The sequence below is a fragment of the Struthio camelus genome, chromosome 5 (genome assembly GCF_040807025.1).
Source record: "Struthio camelus isolate bStrCam1 chromosome 5, bStrCam1.hap1, whole genome shotgun sequence".
Classification (NCBI taxonomy): domain Eukaryota; kingdom Metazoa; phylum Chordata; class Aves; order Struthioniformes; family Struthionidae; genus Struthio; species Struthio camelus.
Genome location: NC_090946.1, coordinates 16,904,891 through 16,925,250, shown reverse-complemented (window position 1 = coordinate 16,925,250; position 20,360 = coordinate 16,904,891). Strand labels below are relative to the sequence as shown.

Here is a 20,360-nt window from a genome sequence, read left to right as displayed (position 1 = left end):
TCCAAGGCCTCTCCCCCGACGACCAGCGTTTCAAGAGAGACGCTTCCGCCCGAGTCCTCCGCGCCCTCCACGGCCAAAACCAGCCCCCTCCCGTCACCTGCTGCTTCCCCCTCCTCAACTGTGTCCTCAACCCCGCCAAGCCCGTCGCATCCCGGTAAGTCTCGCTCCTGTCCTTCCTGCTGCTCTGCCGGCTCTTTGCAGCTCCCGCCCTCCTCTCCCGAGCAGCACGTCCCACCGGGGCCTCTGTTAGCGTAGTCGTGCTGCGTTGCCTTGCCGTTGGCATCGGGCCGCCTTGGACCTGGAAGGGTCCAGGGCCTGGCCCACCCACGCATTGCCCCTGACTGCGTCCTGTGCCCCGGACCGTTTGGGGTCTTTCGCTGGGACACGGGCCTCTGCCAGAGAGCCTTCCCCGCCCAGCGTGGAGCTAGCGGGCGGACGATACCCTCTCCGTGCCGCTTGGAGGGAGGCCCACAAGCCCATGGAGACTCTTCTTCCTTGCCCAGGATCCTGTTCCAGGAAGAGGCAGGAGGAGCTCACTTGTTGCCGGGCATCCTTCAGGCCCAGTCCCTGCCCTGTGTTTTGGGGGAGGAGGAGGACGGGCAATGGCTGGGGCCGTTGCCCCATTCCTCCCGCGGTGCCTCCCAAGACTCGGAGGGGCCCAGTCCTGCCTTTCTAGTCACTGCCCCCCCAAGTCCCCAAGGAGGGCTTTTGCCTGGGAAGTGCCCGCCTCGCTTGCCTGCCACCTCTTGCCCTCCCACCGTCAGTCATCCTGCGCTTTCCTCCCGGCAGCCTTCACCCACAAAAAGCCAACCGTGCCACCTCTGGCCACGCGGAGGACCACCCCCGCCACGTCCGCCAGCAGCACCTCCAAGACCTCCGTGTCCAGAGAGACCAGCCCCACCAGCCGTCCTGAAGTGCCCCTGACAAGGACGACTCGGCTCCCCAGCTCTCCCCCCACCACCTCGGCCTCCAGCACGCCGCTCAGCACCAGGCTGCCGTTTGCCGCCCCGTCCACAGTCTCGACCGAGTCTCCCACGACGACCAGGCCAAAGCCCACTTGGACGACCCTAACGTCCAAGGCCTCTCCCCCGACGACCAGCGTTTCAAGAGAGACGCTTCCGCCCGAGTCCTCCGCGCCCTCCACGGCCAAAACCAGCCCCCTCCCGTCACCTGCTGCTTCCCCCTCCTCAACTGTGTCCTCAACCCCGCCAAGCCCGTCGCATCCCGGTAAGTCTCGCTCCTGTCCTTCCTGCTGCTCTGCCGGCTCTTTGCAGCTCCCGCCCTCCTCTCCCGAGCAGCACGTCCCACCGGGGCCTCTGTTAGCGTAGTCGTGCTGCGTTGCCTTGCCGTTGGCATCGGGCCGCCTTGGACCTGGAAGGGTCCAGGGCCTGGCCCACCCACGCATTGCCCCTGACTGCGTCCTGTGCCCCGGACCGTTTGGGGTCTTTCGCTGGGACACGGGCCTCTGCCAGAGAGCCTTCCCCGCCCAGCGTGGAGCTAGCGGGCGGACGATACCCTCTCCGTGCCGCTTGGAGGGAGGCCCACAAGCCCATGGAGACTCTTCTTCCTTGCCCAGGATCCTGTTCCAGGAAGAGGCAGGAGGAGCTCACTTGTTGCCGGGCATCCTTCAGGCCCAGTCCCTGCCCTGTGTTTTGGGGGAGGAGGAGGACGGGCAATGGCTGGGGCCGTTGCCCCATTCCTCCCGCGGTGCCTCCCAAGACTCGGAGGGGCCGAGTCCTGCCTTTCTAGTCACTGCCCCGCCAAGTCCCCAAGGAGGGCTTTTGCCTGGGAAGTGCCCGCCTCGCTTGCCTGCCACCTCTTGCCCTCCCACCGTCAGTCATCCTGCGCTTTCCTCCCGGCAGCCTTCACCCACAAAAAGCCAACCGTGCCACCTCTGGCCACGCGGAGGACCACCCCCGCCACGTCCGCCAGCAGCACCTCCAAGACCTCCGTGTCCAGAGAGACCAGCCCCACCAGCCGTCCTGAAGTGCCCCTGACAAGGACGACTCGGCTCCCCAGCTCTCCCCCCACCACCTCGGCCTCCAGCACGCCGCTCAGCACCAGGCTGCCGTTTGCCGCCCCGTCCACAGTCTCGACCGAGTCTCCCACGACGACCAGGCCAAAGCCCACTTGGACGACCCTAACGTCCAAGGCCTCTCCCCCGACGACCAGCGTTTCAAGAGAGACGCTTCCGCCCGAGTCCTCCGCGCCCTCCACGGCCAAAACCAGCCCCCTCCCGTCACCTGCTGCTTCCCCCTCCTCAACTGTGTCCTCAACCCCGCCAAGCCCGTCGCATCCCGGTAAGTCTCGCTCCTGTCCTTCCTGCTGCTCTGCCGGCTCTTTGCAGCTCCCGCCCTCCTCTCCCGAGCAGCACGTCCCACCGGGGCCTCTGTTAGCGTAGTCGTGCTGCGTTGCCTTGCCGTTGGCATCGGGCCGCCTTGGACCTGGAAGGGTCCAGGGCCTGGCCCACCCACGCATTGCCCCTGACTGCGTCCTGTGCCCCGGACCGTTTGGGGTCTTTCGCTGGGACACGGGCCTCTGCCAGAGAGCCTTCCCCGCCCAGCGTGGAGCTAGCGGGCGGACGATACCCTCTCCGTGCCGCTTGGAGGGAGGCCCACAAGCCCATGGAGACTCTTCTTCCTTGCCCAGGATCCTGTTCCAGGAAGAGGCAGGAGGAGCTCACTTGTTGCCGGGCATCCTTCAGGCCCAGTCCCTGCCCTGTGTTTTGGGGGAGGAGGAGGACGGGCAATGGCTGGGGCCGTTGCCCCATTCCTCCCGCGGTGCCTCCCAAGACTCGGAGGGGCCCAGTCCTGCCTTTCTAGTCACTGCCCCCCCAAGTCCCCAAGGAGGGCTTTTGCCTGGGAAGTGCCCGCCTCGCTTGCCTGCCACCTCTTGCCCTCCCACCGTCAGTCATCCTGCGCTTTCCTCCCGGCAGCCTTCACCCACAAAAAGCCAACCGTGCCACCTCTGGCCACGCGGAGGACCACCCCCGCCACGTCCGCCAGCAGCACCTCCAAGACCTCCGTGTCCAGAGAGACCAGCCCCACCAGCCGTCCTGAAGTGCCCCTGACAAGGACGACTCGGCTCCCCAGCTCTCCCCCCACCACCTCGGCCTCCAGCACGCCGCTCAGCACCAGGCTGCCGTTTGCCGCCCCGTCCACAGTCTCGACCGAGTCTCCCACGACGACCAGGCCAAAGCCCACTTGGACGACCCTAACGTCCAAGGCCTCTCCCCCGACGACCAGCGTTTCAAGAGAGACGCTTCCGCCCGAGTCCTCCGCGCCCTCCACGGCCAAAACCAGCCCCCTCCCGTCACCTGCTGCTTCCCCCTCCTCAACTGTGTCCTCAACCCCGCCAAGCCCGTCGCATCCCGGTAAGTCTCGCTCCTGTCCTTCCTGCTGCTCTGCCGGCTCTTTGCAGCTCCCGCCCTCCTCTCCCGAGCAGCACGTCCCACCGGGGCCTCTGTTAGCGTAGTCGTGCTGCGTTGCCTTGCCGTTGGCATCGGGCCGCCTTGGACCTGGAAGGGTCCAGGGCCTGGCCCACCCACGCATTGCCCCTGACTGCGTCCTGTGCCCCGGACCGTTTGGGGTCTTTCGCTGGGACACGGGCCTCTGCCAGAGAGCCTTCCCCGCCCAGCGTGGAGCTAGCGGGCGGACGATACCCTCTCCGTGCCGCTTGGAGGGAGGCCCACAAGCCCATGGAGACTCTTCTTCCTTGCCCAGGATCCTGTTCCAGGAAGAGGCAGGAGGAGCTCACTTGTTGCCGGGCATCCTTCAGGCCCAGTCCCTGCCCTGTGTTTTGGGGGAGGAGGAGGACGGGCAATGGCTGGGGCCGTTGCCCCATTCCTCCCGCGGTGCCTCCCAAGACTCGGAGGGGCCCAGTCCTGCCTTTCTAGTCACTGCCTCCCCAAGTCCCCAAGGAGGGCTTTTGCCTGGGAAGTGCCCGCCTCGCTTGCCTGCCACCTCTTGCCCTCCCACCGTCAGTCATCCTGCGCTTTCCTCCCGGCAGCCTTCACCCACAAAAAGCCAACCGTGCCACCTCTGGCCACGCGGAGGACCACCCCCGCCACGTCCGCCAGCAGCACCTCCAAGACCTCCGTGTCCAGAGAGACCAGCCCCACCAGCCGTCCTGAAGTGCCCCTGACAAGGACGACTCGGCTCCCCAGCTCTCCCCCCACCACCTCGGCCTCCAGCACGCCGCTCAGCACCAGGCTGCCGTTTGCCGCCCCGTCCACAGTCTCGACCGAGTCTCCCACGACGACCAGGCCAAAGCCCACTTGGACGACCCTAACGTCCAAGGCCTCTCCCCCGACGACCAGCGTTTCAAGAGAGACGCTTCCGCCCGAGTCCTCCGCGCCCTCCACGGCCAAAACCAGCCCCCTCCCGTCACCTGCTGCTTCCCCCTCCTCAACTGTGTCCTCAACCCCGCCAAGCCCGTCGCATCCCGGTAAGTCTCGCTCCTGTCCTTCCTGCTGCTCTGCCGGCTCTTTGCAGCTCCCGCCCTCCTCTCCCGAGCAGCACGTCCCACCGGGGCCTCTGTTAGCGTAGTCGTGCTGCGTTGCCTTGCCGTTGGCATCGGGCCGCCTTGGACCTGGAAGGGTCCAGGGCCTGGCCCACCCACGCATTGCCCCTGACTGCGTCCTGTGCCCCGGACCGTTTGGGGTCTTTCGCTGGGACACGGGCCTCTGCCAGAGAGCCTTCCCCGCCCAGCGTGGAGCTAGCGGGCGGACGATACCCTCTCCGTGCCGCTTGGAGGGAGGCCCACAAGCCCATGGAGACTCTTCTTCCTTGCCCAGGATCCTGTTCCAGGAAGAGGCAGGAGGAGCTCACTTGTTGCCGGGCATCCTTCAGGCCCAGTCCCTGCCCTGTGTTTTGGGGGAGGAGGAGGACGGGCAATGGCTGGGGCCGTTGCCCCATTCCTCCCGCGGTGCCTCCCAAGACTCGGAGGGGCCCAGTCCTGCCTTTCTAGTCACTGCCCCCCCAAGTCCCCAAGGAGGGCTTTTGCCTGGGAAGTGCCCGCCTCGCTTGCCTGCCACCTCTTGCCCTCCCACCGTCAGTCATCCTGCGCTTTCCTCCCGGCAGCCTTCACCCACAAAAAGCCAACCGTGCCACCTCTGGCCACGCGGAGGACCACCCCCGCCACGTCCGCCAGCAGCACCTCCAAGACCTCCGTGTCCAGAGAGACCAGCCCCACCAGCCGTCCTGAAGTGCCCCTGACAAGGACGACTCGGCTCCCCAGCTCTCCCCCCACCACCTCGGCCTCCAGCACGCCGCTCAGCACCAGGCTGCCGTTTGCCGCCCCGTCCACAGTCTCGACCGAGTCTCCCACGACGACCAGGCCAAAGCCTACGTCCGCAACCATTACTCCTTCAACCTTCAGGTCTACAAGGAGTACCACATCTTTTTTTTCTTCCCCAAATACCACAAGTGCCTTTATTTCACATCTTAAAACTTCATCAATAATAATTCCTACCAGTGTTTCTGCCAAGTCCACTCCGATTGTGATACCAAGTGTCTTACCTACCAGAATTACTTTTGCTCCCACTGTTTTTATTACTAGTGCCTCTACAGAGATCCCGTCTGTTGAAAGGACTTCATTGCGAACTACAACACCGACCAGCATCCACACCACATCTTTTCCTTCTCTCACTTCCAGACTTGCAACATCCTCGGCTTCTGTGCCACCAGGTAATTTGTCATTTCTTTTATCATTTTTTGGCCTTTAGCCATATGTTTTCATCAGTATATGAATACTTTTGAAATGTTGCAAATGGTATCATAACCAAGGAATATGTATACATTTTCTCAATTTTTTTTCCTTTCTGCAGCTTTTTTTTTTTTTTGGAAGAGTAACTTTCTGAATGTCTTTGTGTTTATAACAACAGGCTCCTAGATATACACAGATTTATACATGAAGAAAGATGAGTTAAGGGTGATGGCAAGATGCAGATCAGAGTGAGAATTATGGAATCAAGAATTTTTCTTTTCTTAAAATCCCGGTTAAGCTGTTTAAAACATCATTTAGCTGGACAGACCATCCTTTCAGTCTTCTTGCAGTCCTCCTGTTATCTCTCATACTGTTGTCCTTGATGCATGAAATTTACTGGTACTTCCTCTGCAAGGCACTGTTTTCTCAGTTTTCTAGGTACAGTGATGGTCTTTTGTTCCTGTGCATAATTATAACCTAATGTGTAGTGACTGAAAGAATACCACAGTCTTAACAGTTCCTGCATAACTTGGAAAGAAAGGCACACAGTCTCCTACTGGTGTCTACTTCTCTGAAACAGAACTATCCTACTTTAAGAACTACAGTATAGGAATCAGGAACACTGGTGTGAATGCACAGAGATACCTATGCATTTATAATAATATTCCGTATGGGTAGCAGAACCGTAGTTTCTACTCTTGTAAAGAAGACAGTTTTCATTCAATACCTACTGGGATACAGACTAACCCTTTTAAGAAAAAAAATAAAGTAACAGATTGATGGTGTGTATTTCCGTCTGTGAGTAGAAGTAGGATTTCCTAGATGGTTCTTTTTTGTGTGTTTATTCGTTTTAACCACTGTTAGAGGATCCAGAGCAGAGTTAAATTTCTGAATTTCAGCTACTTACTACATTCTGTTCTGGTTTAGTTCAACATACAAGGGAGAAGCTATTGGAAAAGTGTACTTTACTCTTACTGTAATGCCTTCTTCCCCGTTACTGTTCCATCTTCCCTGTGACATACTACTTTCACTATTTGTCCTCCTTTTCTGTTTGTACACCTTCTAAAGAAAGTGAAGGCTTACCTCTGGCAAGTTACTATCTTCACTTGCTTCATTGTGTTTTTCAAGAGTTACGGGAGGTATGTGGCATTCGTGGAGGCCTGCCCTTTTCTACACTGCTTGATAATCACAGAATCACAGAATCGTTTAGGTTGGAAGGGACCTCTGGAGATCATCTCGTCCAACCTCCCTGCTCAAGCAGGGTCACCTAGAGCATATTGCCCAGGATCACATCCAGACGGGTTTTGAATATCTCCAGGGAAGGAGACTCCACTACCTCTCTGGGCAACCTGTTCCAATGCTCAGTCACCCTCACAGTGAAGAAGTTTTTCCTCAGGTTCAGATGGAACTTCCTGTGTTTCAGTTTGTGCCCATTGCCTCTTGTCCTATCGCTGGGCACCAAGGAGAAGAGGCTGGCCTCATCCTCTTGACAGCCTCCCTTCAGATACTTGTACACGTTGATGAGATCCCCTCTCAATCTTCTCTTCTCCAGGCTGAACAGGCCCAGCTCTTGCAGTCTTTCTTCACAGGAGAGGTGCTCCAGCCCTCTAATCATCTTGGTAGCCCTCCGCTGGACTCTCTCCAGTAGTGCCATGTCTCTCTTGTCCTGGGGAGCCCAGAACTGGACACAGTACTCCAGGTGAGGCCTCCCCAGGGCTGAGTAGAGGGGCAGGATCACCTTCCCTCGACCTGCTGGCAACACTCTGCCTAATGCACCCCAGGAGACCATTGGCCTTCTTGGCCACAAGGGCACACTGCTGCCTCATGTTTAGCTTGTTGTCCACCAGCACTCCCAGGTCCTTCTCGGCAGAGCTGATTTCCAGCAGGTCAACCCCCAACCTGTCCTGGTGCATGGGATTATTCCTGCCTAGGTGCAGGACCCTGCACTTGCCTTTGTTGAACTTCAGGAGGTTCCTCTCCGCCCAGCTCTCCAGCCTGCCCAGGTCCCTCTGAATGGCAGCACAGTCTTCTGGTGTGTTAGCCTCTCCCCCCAGTTTAGTATCATCAGCAAACTTGCTGAGGGTGCACTCTGTCCCTTCCTCCAGGTCATTGATGAATATATTGAACAAGACTGGGCCCAGGACTGAGCCCTGGGGGACACCACTAGCCACAGGCCTCCAACTTGACTCTGCGCCATTCACCACAACCCTCTGAGCTCGGCCATCCAGCCAGTTCTCAAGCCACCTCACTGTCCACTCATCTAGCCCACACTTCCTGAGCTTACCTAGGAGGATGTGATGGGAGACAGTGTCAAAAGCCTTCCTGAAGTCCAGGTAGACAACATCCACTGCTCTGCCCTCATCTACCCAGCCAGTCATTCCGTCATAGAAGGCTATCAGATTGGTCAAGCATGATTTCCCTTTGGTGAATCCATGCTGACTACTCCTGATCACCTTCTTGTCCTCCACATGCTTAGTGAGGACCTCCAGGATGAGCTGTTCCATCACCTTTCCAGGGATGGAGGTGAGGCTGACAGGCCTGTAGTTCCCTGGCTCCTCCTCCTTGCCCTTTTGGAAGGCTGCCGTGACATTGGCTTTCTTCCAGTCCTCAGGCACCTCTCCTGATCTCCAGGACCTTTCAAAGATGATGGAGAGTGGCCTAGCGATAACATCCGCCAGCTCCCTCAGCACTCGTGGGTGCATCCCATCGGGGCCCATGGATTTGTGGATGTCAAGTTTGGACAAAAGATCTCTAACCCGATCCTCCTCCACCAAGGGAGAGTCTTCCTTTCTCCAGCCTTCCTCTCTTGTCTCCAAGGTCTGGAATTCCTCAGGACTGGCCTTAGCAGTGAAGACTGAAACAAAGGCAGCATTCAATAACTCTGCCTTCTCTATCTCCTTCGTCACCAGGGCACCTGCCCCATTCAGCAGCGGGCCCACGTTTTCCCTAGTCTTCCTTTTGCTATTGATGTATTTGAAGAAGGCCTTCTTGTTGTCCTTGACATCCCTTGCCAGATTTAATTCCAACTGGGCCTTAGCCTTCCTTGTCGCATCCCTGCGACAAGGAATAATAATGTGGGGTCTATAATTATTTTCATCTTTTTTGTCTTGACCCAAACATCCACACATTTTTTTTTTCCAATCAAACCTGTGTACTATTTCTTTAGTCATACTGAACCGTCACATGAAGTCCAGCATTCCTTCATTATAATCAGATCAACTGAACCAGAAGCATATCCCTATCCCTAACAGCAACAAAAAATGCACAAAGCAGAACACCACACTCATCCAGCTAGGTCATCCGCTGAGTCTTACTCCACAAAACTGATTTATATTATAGGGACCCAAAAAGTCAACTAAAGAAACTGTATTTGTGATTTAACTGTTTCTTTCAAACAGTGATGTGACCATCACTGTATAACAGTAGGTTTAGTCGTCTGTAGCAGAAACCTGTTTCATCTACATTTTCACTGTTAACCTTGTCAGCAGAGTACAGCATGTACAAATCAGCCATGAGGCATGGTGAAGTTGTGCATTGAGAGCATGCCTAGAGCAAGCAGTTGAATGTGCAGTCTGTCATTTATCCCCCTCATTTAAAGCAATTCCCTTATTCATTTAGTTGTGACTTGTTTTTTTTTTTAAACTACAATAGGCCACCCTTCTAATAGTGCTATTTAATATTAAAAAGCTCAGAAATCTGTAGGAAGAAACATGGATTTCCTGAAGCACACAGGAGATGTTTCCCCCTCAACTTTTTGCCTTTTTCGAGGTGCTTTAGATTATTTCGTTATTGCCTGTTCCCTTCCATGCAGAAGCCAGCTTTTATTTCAGTAGATTTAAAGCTTAATAGTTGTCTTTCATTCCCATTGTTATACCAATAATGCAACACCAAACAGCTCAATTTCAGCCTTTTTAGCAGAGAGCAGGTTAGAATTGGCTGAACAGATGCACATCAGGAAACGGTAGTCTAACAAACACAGTGATGTGGGGTGCTTTCTGTTGTTCTACTATCTGTGATCCTCCTTTCCCCATATCCCCACAATTTTCACCTCACAGAAAGGGAATCCAAGTCTGAACTTTTGTAAGCAGAAGGACTTTTCCTAATATTCCTTAATTTAATTATGTTTTGGTGCCTGCTTTGGGTTTCTTTCATGGTCATATTCATCTTCTAAGGAAAGTGCTTCATAAAAGTACCTTCCCAACCGTACTATTACCAGGATACTTCCTTGGAGTTTAACAGGCAGTGCCTCCTAGTATTTGTTTCATGAGTTCAGAGGATTGCATATGAATGGTTTTCCCTTCTTTGCATGTTTTTCAGCCCTAAATGAGCAATTCAGGCGCTTCCAAGTCTTGCAGAATATTAGCAATACCTTTCAAAATACTTTTAACTTTCAGTCAAGAATGAAAGGTTAGAGGTTAAACGCTTGCATAGTTCTAAGCTTTGATCATGAGATACAGGTAGAGGACAGTACATTACCCTATCTTCCAATTAGTTACTATATTTTCCAAGGGTGAACTGACAACTTCCTGCTATAATATTAACTGAAAAATAACCAATCCATAATCTTTCTTCAAGCAAGGAACATAAGTATGCGCAAAGAACATAGTACAGGATATAGTGCAAGAGGTATATCTGCATAAACTGCCTTCATAGTATTGTTAACCTCTTTGCATTCCTTAACGCAGGAACCGTTAAATACAGTATTATCTTTAAACTCTTTGGACAGCTTAGGACTTCAATCACATTGTATATATACAGGGCTTAACGTCTTGCTTTAAGTCAAGAGCTGACCAGAAAAAAGGCAGTATGAGTACATATAATTATTACTTGACAAGTAGCATTATGTGTTGTATCTAGTAAAGGAAGAGGGAAGACAAACTTTTTGACGCAGGCATTGTAGGTAAGAGCTTTTGGCTGACAATTATATAGTATGTCTAGAAATAATTAACTCCTTTAAGAAGCAAATATATGCATTTTTCTGATATGTCAAACCTATTAAGGAGTTTGTGGACCAGAAATAATTCCATCAGAATTAGTCAGATTGTTTTATTTGCAGCTGTATGTTCTCATTAGTGGATTAGTGTTTTCTCCTCCTGGACATAATTTGCACTTTATTCTTAAAAGGAAGTGTCTTGCTCATTTGTTTTTCCAGCTGCTTGGTTTTTCTTAGTTGTCCTCCTGAGCCTCCCTATCTTACGCAACTTCAGTGCCTAGTTTAAATCTTTTCTTGCTGTGTTGTTCCCTTGTGACTTGTCAATTATCCCTCAGTCCCACTTAAGTCATGCAATAGGAACAGTTTTCTGTGAAACTTAGTACAGAGGCTTTTGCATCCAGCAAGGTCACTCTAAAAGACCAAGATAAATTTCTACTATCATTATTTTTTCCTTTTACATTTGACAGAGCTTTGTAGAGCAGTTGAATATGAAGACAAAATAACTTACAAAGGGTGTTCGGCAAACGTCACTTTGGTCCGATGTGAAGGATCATGTCCGTCTTCAGCAAAGTAAGGATATTTGAGAACTTCCATAGCACAGATTACTACAATTGTTTCATTTTATTATTTGGCAATCTTCAAGCACTGGTATTTGTTAACTACCACTCCTTTATAATTCAAGCAGAAAAATGTGTTTGGTATCTATCCAGCAATGTACTTTTGCAATACAAGCCAGCTAACTAGAAAGAGCCTGTGAGCCTGACAAAGCTGCAGGTTTTTAGAAGATGGAAAAGGTCAATTAGGCTACTAAATATCCATTTTCAAGTAGCCAAGAGACTAAACTAAAACATTTCTCTCACTTAAACACATAGTGTAATTTCAGTTGCCTCACAGTGTTTTCCTGATAGCGTAACTCAGACGTTTTACTATTAGAAGTGTGATGTATCTCAGTCTGTGCAGTTTTGCTTGCTCATTAGGAGACTATTTCAGACAGGAAATCATGGCTTCAATAAAACTAATAATCTTGAACTCAGCTGCAGCACTGTTGCAGTGCTCACATTTTTGGGGGAAAAAAAAGTTAGAACTGCTATGATATTCACAGTAATCTTGGCACATAGCATGTTCAAGAAAAAGAAGGCAGTGAAGGGTTTTGCTTTTACAATAATTAATTTACTCCTGAAGCAAAAACCTGTTCCTTTCAAAATGAGCTCAGGTGTTCCCCAGCATTTTGAAAACTGAGGGATCAGCTTTGTATCTTGAGAGGTCTCAAAAGGGCCATTAAGCCTAGAGGAGCTTTAACATTCCTCACAATCACCAAGAAAGCAGTGATTAAAATAGTTCGTTTTAATGAAGTTGTGCAGACTTTTCTCCTCTTTACTGCCATTCCTGCAGCAAATAGTTTCTCCCCATGAGTTTGTAGCTCCCTTAACTGAACATAGCCACTTTAGGCCAAATTCTAGCTTGTGTTTATGCAACTTCCCACTGACTAAAAAAATAAGATAGGAGCATGTCTGGCAGCGCAGTTGGCTCTTAAACATGTGGCCGAACGTGGTCAGAAGAGCAACTGTACTCTCAGTACTATCAGTAGAGAATAACAGTACTATCAGTAGAGAAGCTAAATCTTATCTGTTTATTCAAACTATCATTTATTTAACCTGTGCTTTATTCCCGTTAAAGCAACAAGAACTATACAAACGTTATGTGACCTCACAGCCAGTAAATAACATTATTGAATCAGCTTGGATGCTGGTACTTACATTTCAGAAGAGGGAAAAAAAATTTCCCCTCCTCTATGAACTGTGTAAAAGAATCACATACAATTTAACATCTTTACTAACAGATTGTACCAGAGACCTTTTACAAACTATAGCTATTCCAGTGCACAGCTTTAAGATTGAAATATTTATGGTTACTTTGGGATTTTCAGTGATGTTTAAGGAGAATAAGGAAATCAAACTGTATTATTTTCCAGTGAGGTCTGAGGCCTAATATCTATAAGCCCTTTGAAAATTCAGACCTAAAAAGGAAGGTAGAAGCTCAATACACCTGAACTCCTTCTGCAGTAAAGGATATCCTCAGAACTTAAAATGGAGTGAATTGCTGTACTGTCTGTGTAGATTGATAGCATCCTTAAACTAAGGATAATGCTCTTTCCTCTAAACGTAGAGGTAAAAAAAAGAAAGGGGGGGAAGCATTCAGATATTTTATTTAAAAAAAAAAAGATATAAGGTTTTTGAAGAGATCCACTTGTGTTTTGTTTTTTTTTCCCCTCCTCACCCTCTTCCATCTTCCATTTTTGGGGTGTTAGGGTCAAACATTCAAGAACAAGCATTTTGATTTCAGGGCTTACCAAGCAGAGATTTTAAATAACCAAGTCTATATATTGTCTTTTAAAATATTATAAGGGTGCTAGTCCTCCATACAACCAGGATAGGTTTTGCTTTTGTTTCACTTTCTGTATTTTACAGTACTACTAAATGGCAAGCATCAGCTGCTTCAACTGCTTCTACATAGCTGTAGAAGACTGGTCACAACTCATCAAATCAATTCCCGAGTGAAGGCTAAAAAAGCTATATACAAGTCCTAACAGATCCTCCCTCTCTTCCAAACAGGTTGAATGTTGAAAAAATGATGGTCGATACAGTATGCAGCTGCTGTATGCCACTTACACTTCAAAAGAAGAAAATCCAGCTACCATGCCAAGACCCAGATAATCCTGGAAAAAGGCTCATTACGGAAATAATCATATTTGATGGCTGTGTTTGTGACTTTGACAGCTGCATAGACTAGCTAGATCTCCAGACTAGTTAATTAAATGCTGATGAAAACTTCCCAGTTAACACTTTTGCAATGACTGCTCATTGCTGGGACTTCTCCCTTGTACTGATTATAAAGGTTATCCTTGCCAGGAGACCTCCTGAGCAGCTACCTGGAATGTCAATGAAGTTCACTGAATGATATATTACGTCTAATCGTGGGGCAGAGGGGGGGGAAAAAAAAGGATGAATGGGGGATGGGAGGGAAGACCATATCTGAGATGGTCTGGCCTTGCTCAGGGCAATATTTAACCAGAGGCTAAAAGTTTGCCTACACACTGTGCAATAGAAATTTGCTTTTCAAATAAAGTAGAAGGAATTGAATTTGTTAACTCATTTCTCATTGTTTGAGCAATTACTTAAAGGTGAAAATGTCTGTAAGGTTCACTACAGTTGAACTAGAAGCTGTAGAGTAGCCCATTACTTCAAATAGTGAGAAGAGGCAACTGAGGTGTGCGCTTCCCTTTTCTTTAAAGCCAGACCCAATGCTTCCTTTTGTCATCAGCAGCATGCAGCTGTTACCAGAAAGCAAGGGGCTGCATGAACCAAAGACCTCAGTGCAGTGGGGTTTCTAAACACAGCCCCTGTATGGTGGGATTTATGAATTCTATTAACATTTCTAAAAATACTATTAACATAAGTGTGCAGTGGCTTTCAGATAAAAGAAGTTTGCAGGGCATTTTTCTGCAGCAAGTTCAAGAGTCCAAAATAATTACCAGAACCCAGACCACAAGTTTAACAGAAGACAGATAGTTCACACAAGCAGTTTCTATTTGTGATTCACTTGAGAGAAAGTTGTGTGAGTGTACAGAAGCTCTTATGGCCCAGCTGTGTGGGGGTTTTTTGTTGTTGGTGTGTTGTTTGTTGTTGTTGTTTTTTTTTCAAAAAGCAAGTTTAGAGGAGTTCTAAGAACCTGAAGCATAGATGTAAAGTTTGAGTTAAGTTACTTAAGTGTTCAGGTACTCTTTCAGTCTTTTATACAGACACCCAACTCTTCATAAATCCTGTTTGTGTATAAAATCAGTGTATGCTTTTTATAGACTCTACCTTACCCAACTGTTCAAATGCAGTAACATGGAGGGCAACACATGAGAAGCCGTGGAAATGGGCATTTGCTCCTTGTAGATTAATGGAAACAAAAACAAAACTGCTGTTTTGAAATAAACTGAAGTCCAAAGAGCAAGTGTAAACACAGCAATTGTTAAAAGTATAAAAAGGTATTCTGTTGAGTTACAGCTGTTTAGTGTAGCATACACTGCTAATATACTTAAAGTCTTTCTTCTATAGGAAGAAAGATTTTTCTATCAAGTTTTAACAGTAGAATTCTGAGTCAGAACACATGACAATTAAAAATAACTGTGGGGGACAAGAAGTCCATGGACCAGGTAAGCCTGAACTGAAAAACGCACCAGTCATCCACAAGTTTAACACTACATAGAAAAGTTCTGTTCCGTAACATTATATTTTGCACAAATCAGCCATTTTATGCACATATTCTTTATGCTCCCACTTCCCCAGACAAAAAAGGACAATCTGATTACTGTTCTAATCATTTATTTAATCTTCACATGTTCTTCTGATGAATATATTGTCTAATATATAGTCTTCTATATGAAAATTCTCCACTTAATTTGACAGAACTTTGTTTTATACAAATAAGACAATCACCATAAATGTTACATACTGGAGTGTAGGTCAAGAATGCACATATGCTATCTGTCTTGCTATTCAATTATTTTCACATGTCAATGCCTGAAAATACTGTACTTTAAAACAATAACACTGTTTACTGCAGAAAGTTACTTTGTCTGCTTGAAAGGATACATCACTTTGGTAAATCAACCATCATTCACAAAAAAATCCAAAAAACCCAAAAAGCAAAAGCCATCAAGTATTTGTCCTTAGTTTGTTCACTGTTCTGCCCATGGCTTCACTGAGCTGACATCATCTAACACAAAATGTGAACAGTCATAAGCTTAATACAGCCACTATGCAAAAGACACTTCCCCTTACCCCCCTCCTTGATGTTTAATGCACATTTTAGCACAGCTTGAACCAAAGCTAAGTGAAATAAAGTAGTACAGTGTGTCTCAAGATGTCCTTTAATGAGGGCACAAAATGTTTTTAGAGGGACGGATGTACAACATGATTTGAAAAAAGATGAAATAGCAGCTCTTCTCCTGTCCCTGCTAAAATTCCCTTTAGCAGAGCTTAGTTCAGCACATCAGATTTTTAACGCAGCAGCCAATAGCACAGGGACAACACCATGGCACTAAAGGGACCTATCAAGTCCAAAAGACAAAATACACAAGGAGGTTCAGTAGTATGGTGTTTTGTTTTTTTTTTTTTAAACTGCCCAACCTGACTTCAGGATCTCCTTATGAAGATTTTCAAAGACAATTTCTGTGATGTGAGCTTTGATTAGCTACTTGAAAGACTACCAAAGGCCCAACTGCTCAAGAAAAAAAAAAAAAAACAAACCTTCCAGAAATCCCTGGTCTATAGACAAGCTTTCAGTTAAAATATCCATAGTTTCTGACCACTGCTGGAGCAAAAAGCTTTGTTCCTCACTTTTCACTGGCTTTCAAGTATCATCACTGGCCCTAAACTGAACCAAATGAGAATCATACAGTTCTATCACTTAACTCGAAGCGCAGGGTGAGGGGAGCAAGGCACATCCAGCTATGTAGACTCCTGTCATGCTGCCCAGTGCATCCTGGGGACAGGAGCCTCATTTAAATGTGCAGTTTCAACTTCACTACTATTACTTGGTATCTAAGTTGCGTGAGCAAACTTGGGTTGTATGTATTGAAAGGCAGTCACAGGCTTCCTTTAAATAACCTTCAGGGAGTCCTGATATGAGATTCACTTTTAACACAAGCAGCAGCTGACTTCTTGGTTCACCCTGACCAGCACTACCTTGCCAATAACTGCCCACAGTTCCTAACTGCATTGCCTCACCTACCTTGCTTTAGTAGCATCTGAAGGCTTGAAGGATGTAAGCCAAAGTTATGTCCAATTATTTCTGCAGAGAATCTGTAAAGAGTTTGCTGGCTGATGTGGAACAAGCTAGAAAGGCATTGGTTGTAAAAACTGAACATTTTCAGCCTTTCTACTCTCAATCTAAAAAAAAAAAAAAAACACCACAAAGCTCCTACACCACATTGGATATTTTCATCACCACTGACAGAAGAGAAACTGTTCAGGTATCAACTATTCCACCACTTAAGTTCTGTCATGACTGTACACTGGGGGGGAATACTGTTTAAAATTAGATTTGTGTCTGCAAAAAAGTGCATGCCTTACAGCCTTCAAGTGCCTGTTTCTTCCCTCTTCTATTTTTCATTTTTACAATACCACAGTGATCAGAACCCATTCTCTCCGCATTTAGTTGTATCACATCATCAGGGCTGCTATTCACTAAATCTGATGGGAAACAAACCACAGAACAGACTTTTTAAAACCTCTGTTTGACTAATAACAAACAAGTGTAAGTACTGGTTCACCGCCCGCCACAGAAGCTCACCTCATTACTTGAGATGAGCAGAAGGATTAAGAACAGCCTTTGTGTTGCATCCACTTTTCAAAAAGTAGGAAAAGAAAATGGTAAAGGATTACAAGATTAAGAGTTTGGTCCTGTGGTATTTTGCAAATGTAACAAAAATCAGTGACATTCAGCATAAGTGTACACTTAAACCAAATTCAAATACATCTTGTAATCTGCCAATTCATCCAATCCAAAACTTGTGGCAAAAGTTTCAAGACATTTACAAATTCATTTAGAACAGAAGCCATGCAACAAGAAGCTGACTCTTGATTTCATTGCTCTCAGTCATTTTGGCTTTGCATTAATATCTGAATTAGTCTAACTGAGCAGTATTACATTGGTTTCTTTTAGCTCAGAGCAGAGGGAGTGCGCCTATTAAAGGCGCTGGCAGAATGTTATGGCCGCTTCCAGTTGAAATCCGCACTTATCACATCTAATTAGTTTCCCTTTAATAAATTTAAAAGCCTGACCTCTGCAAAATGGAGCATAAGACAGCTCTCCCACCCTTTGCACACACACAAAAGCCATTTTTAATATAAAAAGCCACTTCCCCATACTGTACATTTTATAGTCTTAATTTCAAACAAGGGACAAGTCCTATTATGGCGGGAGCTTGTATTGGTTAACATTGCAGTACTCAGACAGTGATGTACAAGACATTTATTTGCAGTATGATAACAATGATATAAATGGAAAAACAAAACAATGACATGGTTAAAATTAAAATTGTTCTGACAGCAATTCACATAATCTCTGAGATACAGCTTCTTTACTTGTTCGTAGTGTGAGCCTATACATCTGAAAAAGAACATAAAATATTTTATTACTACTGTTTTTTACATACAGTTTGGTGTTAAATGAACTGCACAGATAGCCAGTCACCACTTAGTTTTGTTAGATTTGGTAGGAAACGACCTCAAGTTAAAACATTCAAAAGCAGCCAGCTATCAAGTAACATAGCTCTTTCAAAGTACAGGCTGGAGTAAGTCTTTCTTGATGGAAAAGAAACATTGTTCTAGTATCTCTCAGCATTTAACAGCAAGGTGACATCCAAAATTTGGTTTTGCCTTTAAGGGAAGAATATGGAAGACTACCAGAAGAATCCTCTTGAATAGTTCAAAGACTGTTTACAACTACTTGATCAGAAAACAGGAGAGCCATTACCCCAAACTTACTTTCAGAGACAAGTGATTACTACCATAAGAGACAAGAGCCTCAATGAACTTTGATAACATGTCTATCAAGAGGCTTTAAGTCAGAGAAAAGAAATTCTTAGCAGTTTTGTGTTCATCTAATGTTTTCTTTCAGCAACACCATTCTTCTATTAATTTAACATGGCAGGCAATTGCATTTAATCTTGTTCAAGGTGCCTAAAGGGAAAAACTTAAGTGTTCCCAACCTTCAAGAGAAGATGATGCCATGTGGCCAGTCTAGAATAACACAGTGACCCCTTAAAACAGGGGAAAGGATTACCATTGAAAAGTAGCTTACCAAGCTAGGCCAGGACCAACTGCTAAAGTTTAATCTCCTTGTTAGTCTGCAGTCACAATTAGCTATTGCAATAGTGATTCTAAAAATATCTTAATGATTTCCCATATATACATTCTTATTCAGTGCAAAGAAGAATTTATATTTAAGCTGTAGATACAGAAACAGATACCTGTGCCTGCAGGTTGGGTTCAAGGCGCAGCAAGCATCCAATCTGTGTAGTTTTTGTATGTATAATACCAGCACCAACAAAGTTAGCAGGGTTGGGATCTACCTCCTCAAGCAGGGCAGATCCAAAGCCAATTATCTATCAAAGAAACCCAGAAGATTTTTAGATGTAGTAGGGACAGAAGGACAGCAGTACCAACTAACTTCAATCACTAATGAAATTGACAGTCTACCCCAGCATAGCCACAAACAATTAGCAAGGCAAGTAGGAGATTAAGTTTTAATTTGAAGCGTTCAAGAAGTAAAAGAACTTTAGCAACTACCCAATACCAATTTTATTACAATAGGAACTTCTAGAAGGACAGAGCGACTCCCAATATTGAGATGTTCCTGAAATAAGATTCTTTTGGAAAACTGAGAAATAATTTTGATGCTATTTAATTCTCCTTTTTAATTAGGATACAGACTTCCCTGCCTTACTCTCATCTCTGTTCTGCTGAAGGCAGTCAGCTTTACAAAAAGTCACAATACTACCTTGTTTTCTTTTGAAATTAGCACAAATCTAGTACAAATTAAAGCAGAAGATACTTCAAGCCTTAAGCATGGAATTCACATTTTCATAAATAACTTCAAGTTTCCAGTGCTGTTGGAGACTATACCTAACTCAAGCCATACTGAGAAACAGTCCTTCCCACCCAGCCATGCCAAGGGCCAGTTACACAGCACAGACTTAGTTTAACAGCATGAGCCTAGTGCCATAAAGACCAAAACAGGCAAATTTTGCTTATACCACTATCTTTATACTATGAATTAGAAATACCATGCTACCACCCACCTTTGCTTTTGTGATCTCTGCATCCATTGGGTGCTTTGCTTTAAAGATATTCTGTACTTCTTGTTTAGGACTGCAAGGCAAGGCACAGATGAGTATTTTGGTGTATCACGTAATTCAGTATCGTTTAACAGCTATCTGTACTACTTGTATTGGGCGAGGTTCTAACTCACAGGCGTAAGTACAGAACAGGGTGCTGCACTAGCTGCATTCACAGAATACTTTTCTCCTTTCTTTGGCCCACCCCAAAAAGCCCCAAGTCCAAGTTTAAACAGGGTCTTACTTGCTCAGTTGCTTCCAACGCTGGAAAAAGTCTTGAGAAGACATCTCTGTAGGCTGAAAAAACTTATTCAGTGTGATGGGTAACTTCACTGAAAGATTTTGAAATGTTCCACCATACCTATATGCAAAATACACAGAACATAGGGCATGTAGTACAAAGTGTCAGCAGTCTCAGTGCACATCAACCAAGCAACTGAGGATGAATACTAAGGTGCAACTGCTTGCCAATTAAAGTAGTGTTATCAACTGTCTTAACTGAGAAATTGCAGATCACGTGATTTCTAAGCTGCGAGTTTTAATCCACCATTAAATGATTTTATCTGCTCTACCTAGACAGAACATGAAAGTGAATTGGTAGAATTTCTCATGAGGATGTCATTCCATTTCACCACAGGTACTTATCCTTCTAGATAGCGCCCAGCAAGGGGGCAAAGAGATATGCTTGTGGAAACGCACCAATTAAAAAACCTCCAGTTTAGGCTACAGCAACACAACATAGTCCAGAAATCAGGACTGCAAGCACAAGTTTTTCCCCAAAGGCTGACAATGAGTGGACATAACAAGATTCTATTTTTGGCTGTATGCATT

At 46.9% G+C, this 20,360-nt stretch overlaps 1 protein-coding gene across 7 annotated transcripts in view; it reads right to left on the bottom strand.

Moving 5' to 3' along the window:
* Nucleotides 1-14,992: 14,992 nt before the first annotated feature.
* Nucleotides 14,993-20,360, bottom strand: part of AP2A2 (adaptor related protein complex 2 subunit alpha 2) — a 52,160-nt gene continuing 46,792 nt past the window's right edge. For all 7 annotated transcript variants that reach the window (XM_068944751.1, XM_068944754.1, XM_068944752.1 and 4 more), the window contains 4 exons: nt 19,774-19,890; nt 19,494-19,563; nt 18,663-18,797; nt 14,993-17,800 (listed from right to left, as the gene is read on the bottom strand). In XM_068944751.1, the coding sequence (XP_068800852.1) occupies nt 17,723-17,800; nt 18,663-18,797; nt 19,494-19,563; nt 19,774-19,890 (400 nt within the window). In that variant the 3' untranslated portion in view covers nt 14,993-17,722. The remainder of the gene's footprint in view (nt 17,801-18,662; nt 18,798-19,493; nt 19,564-19,773; nt 19,891-20,360) is intronic.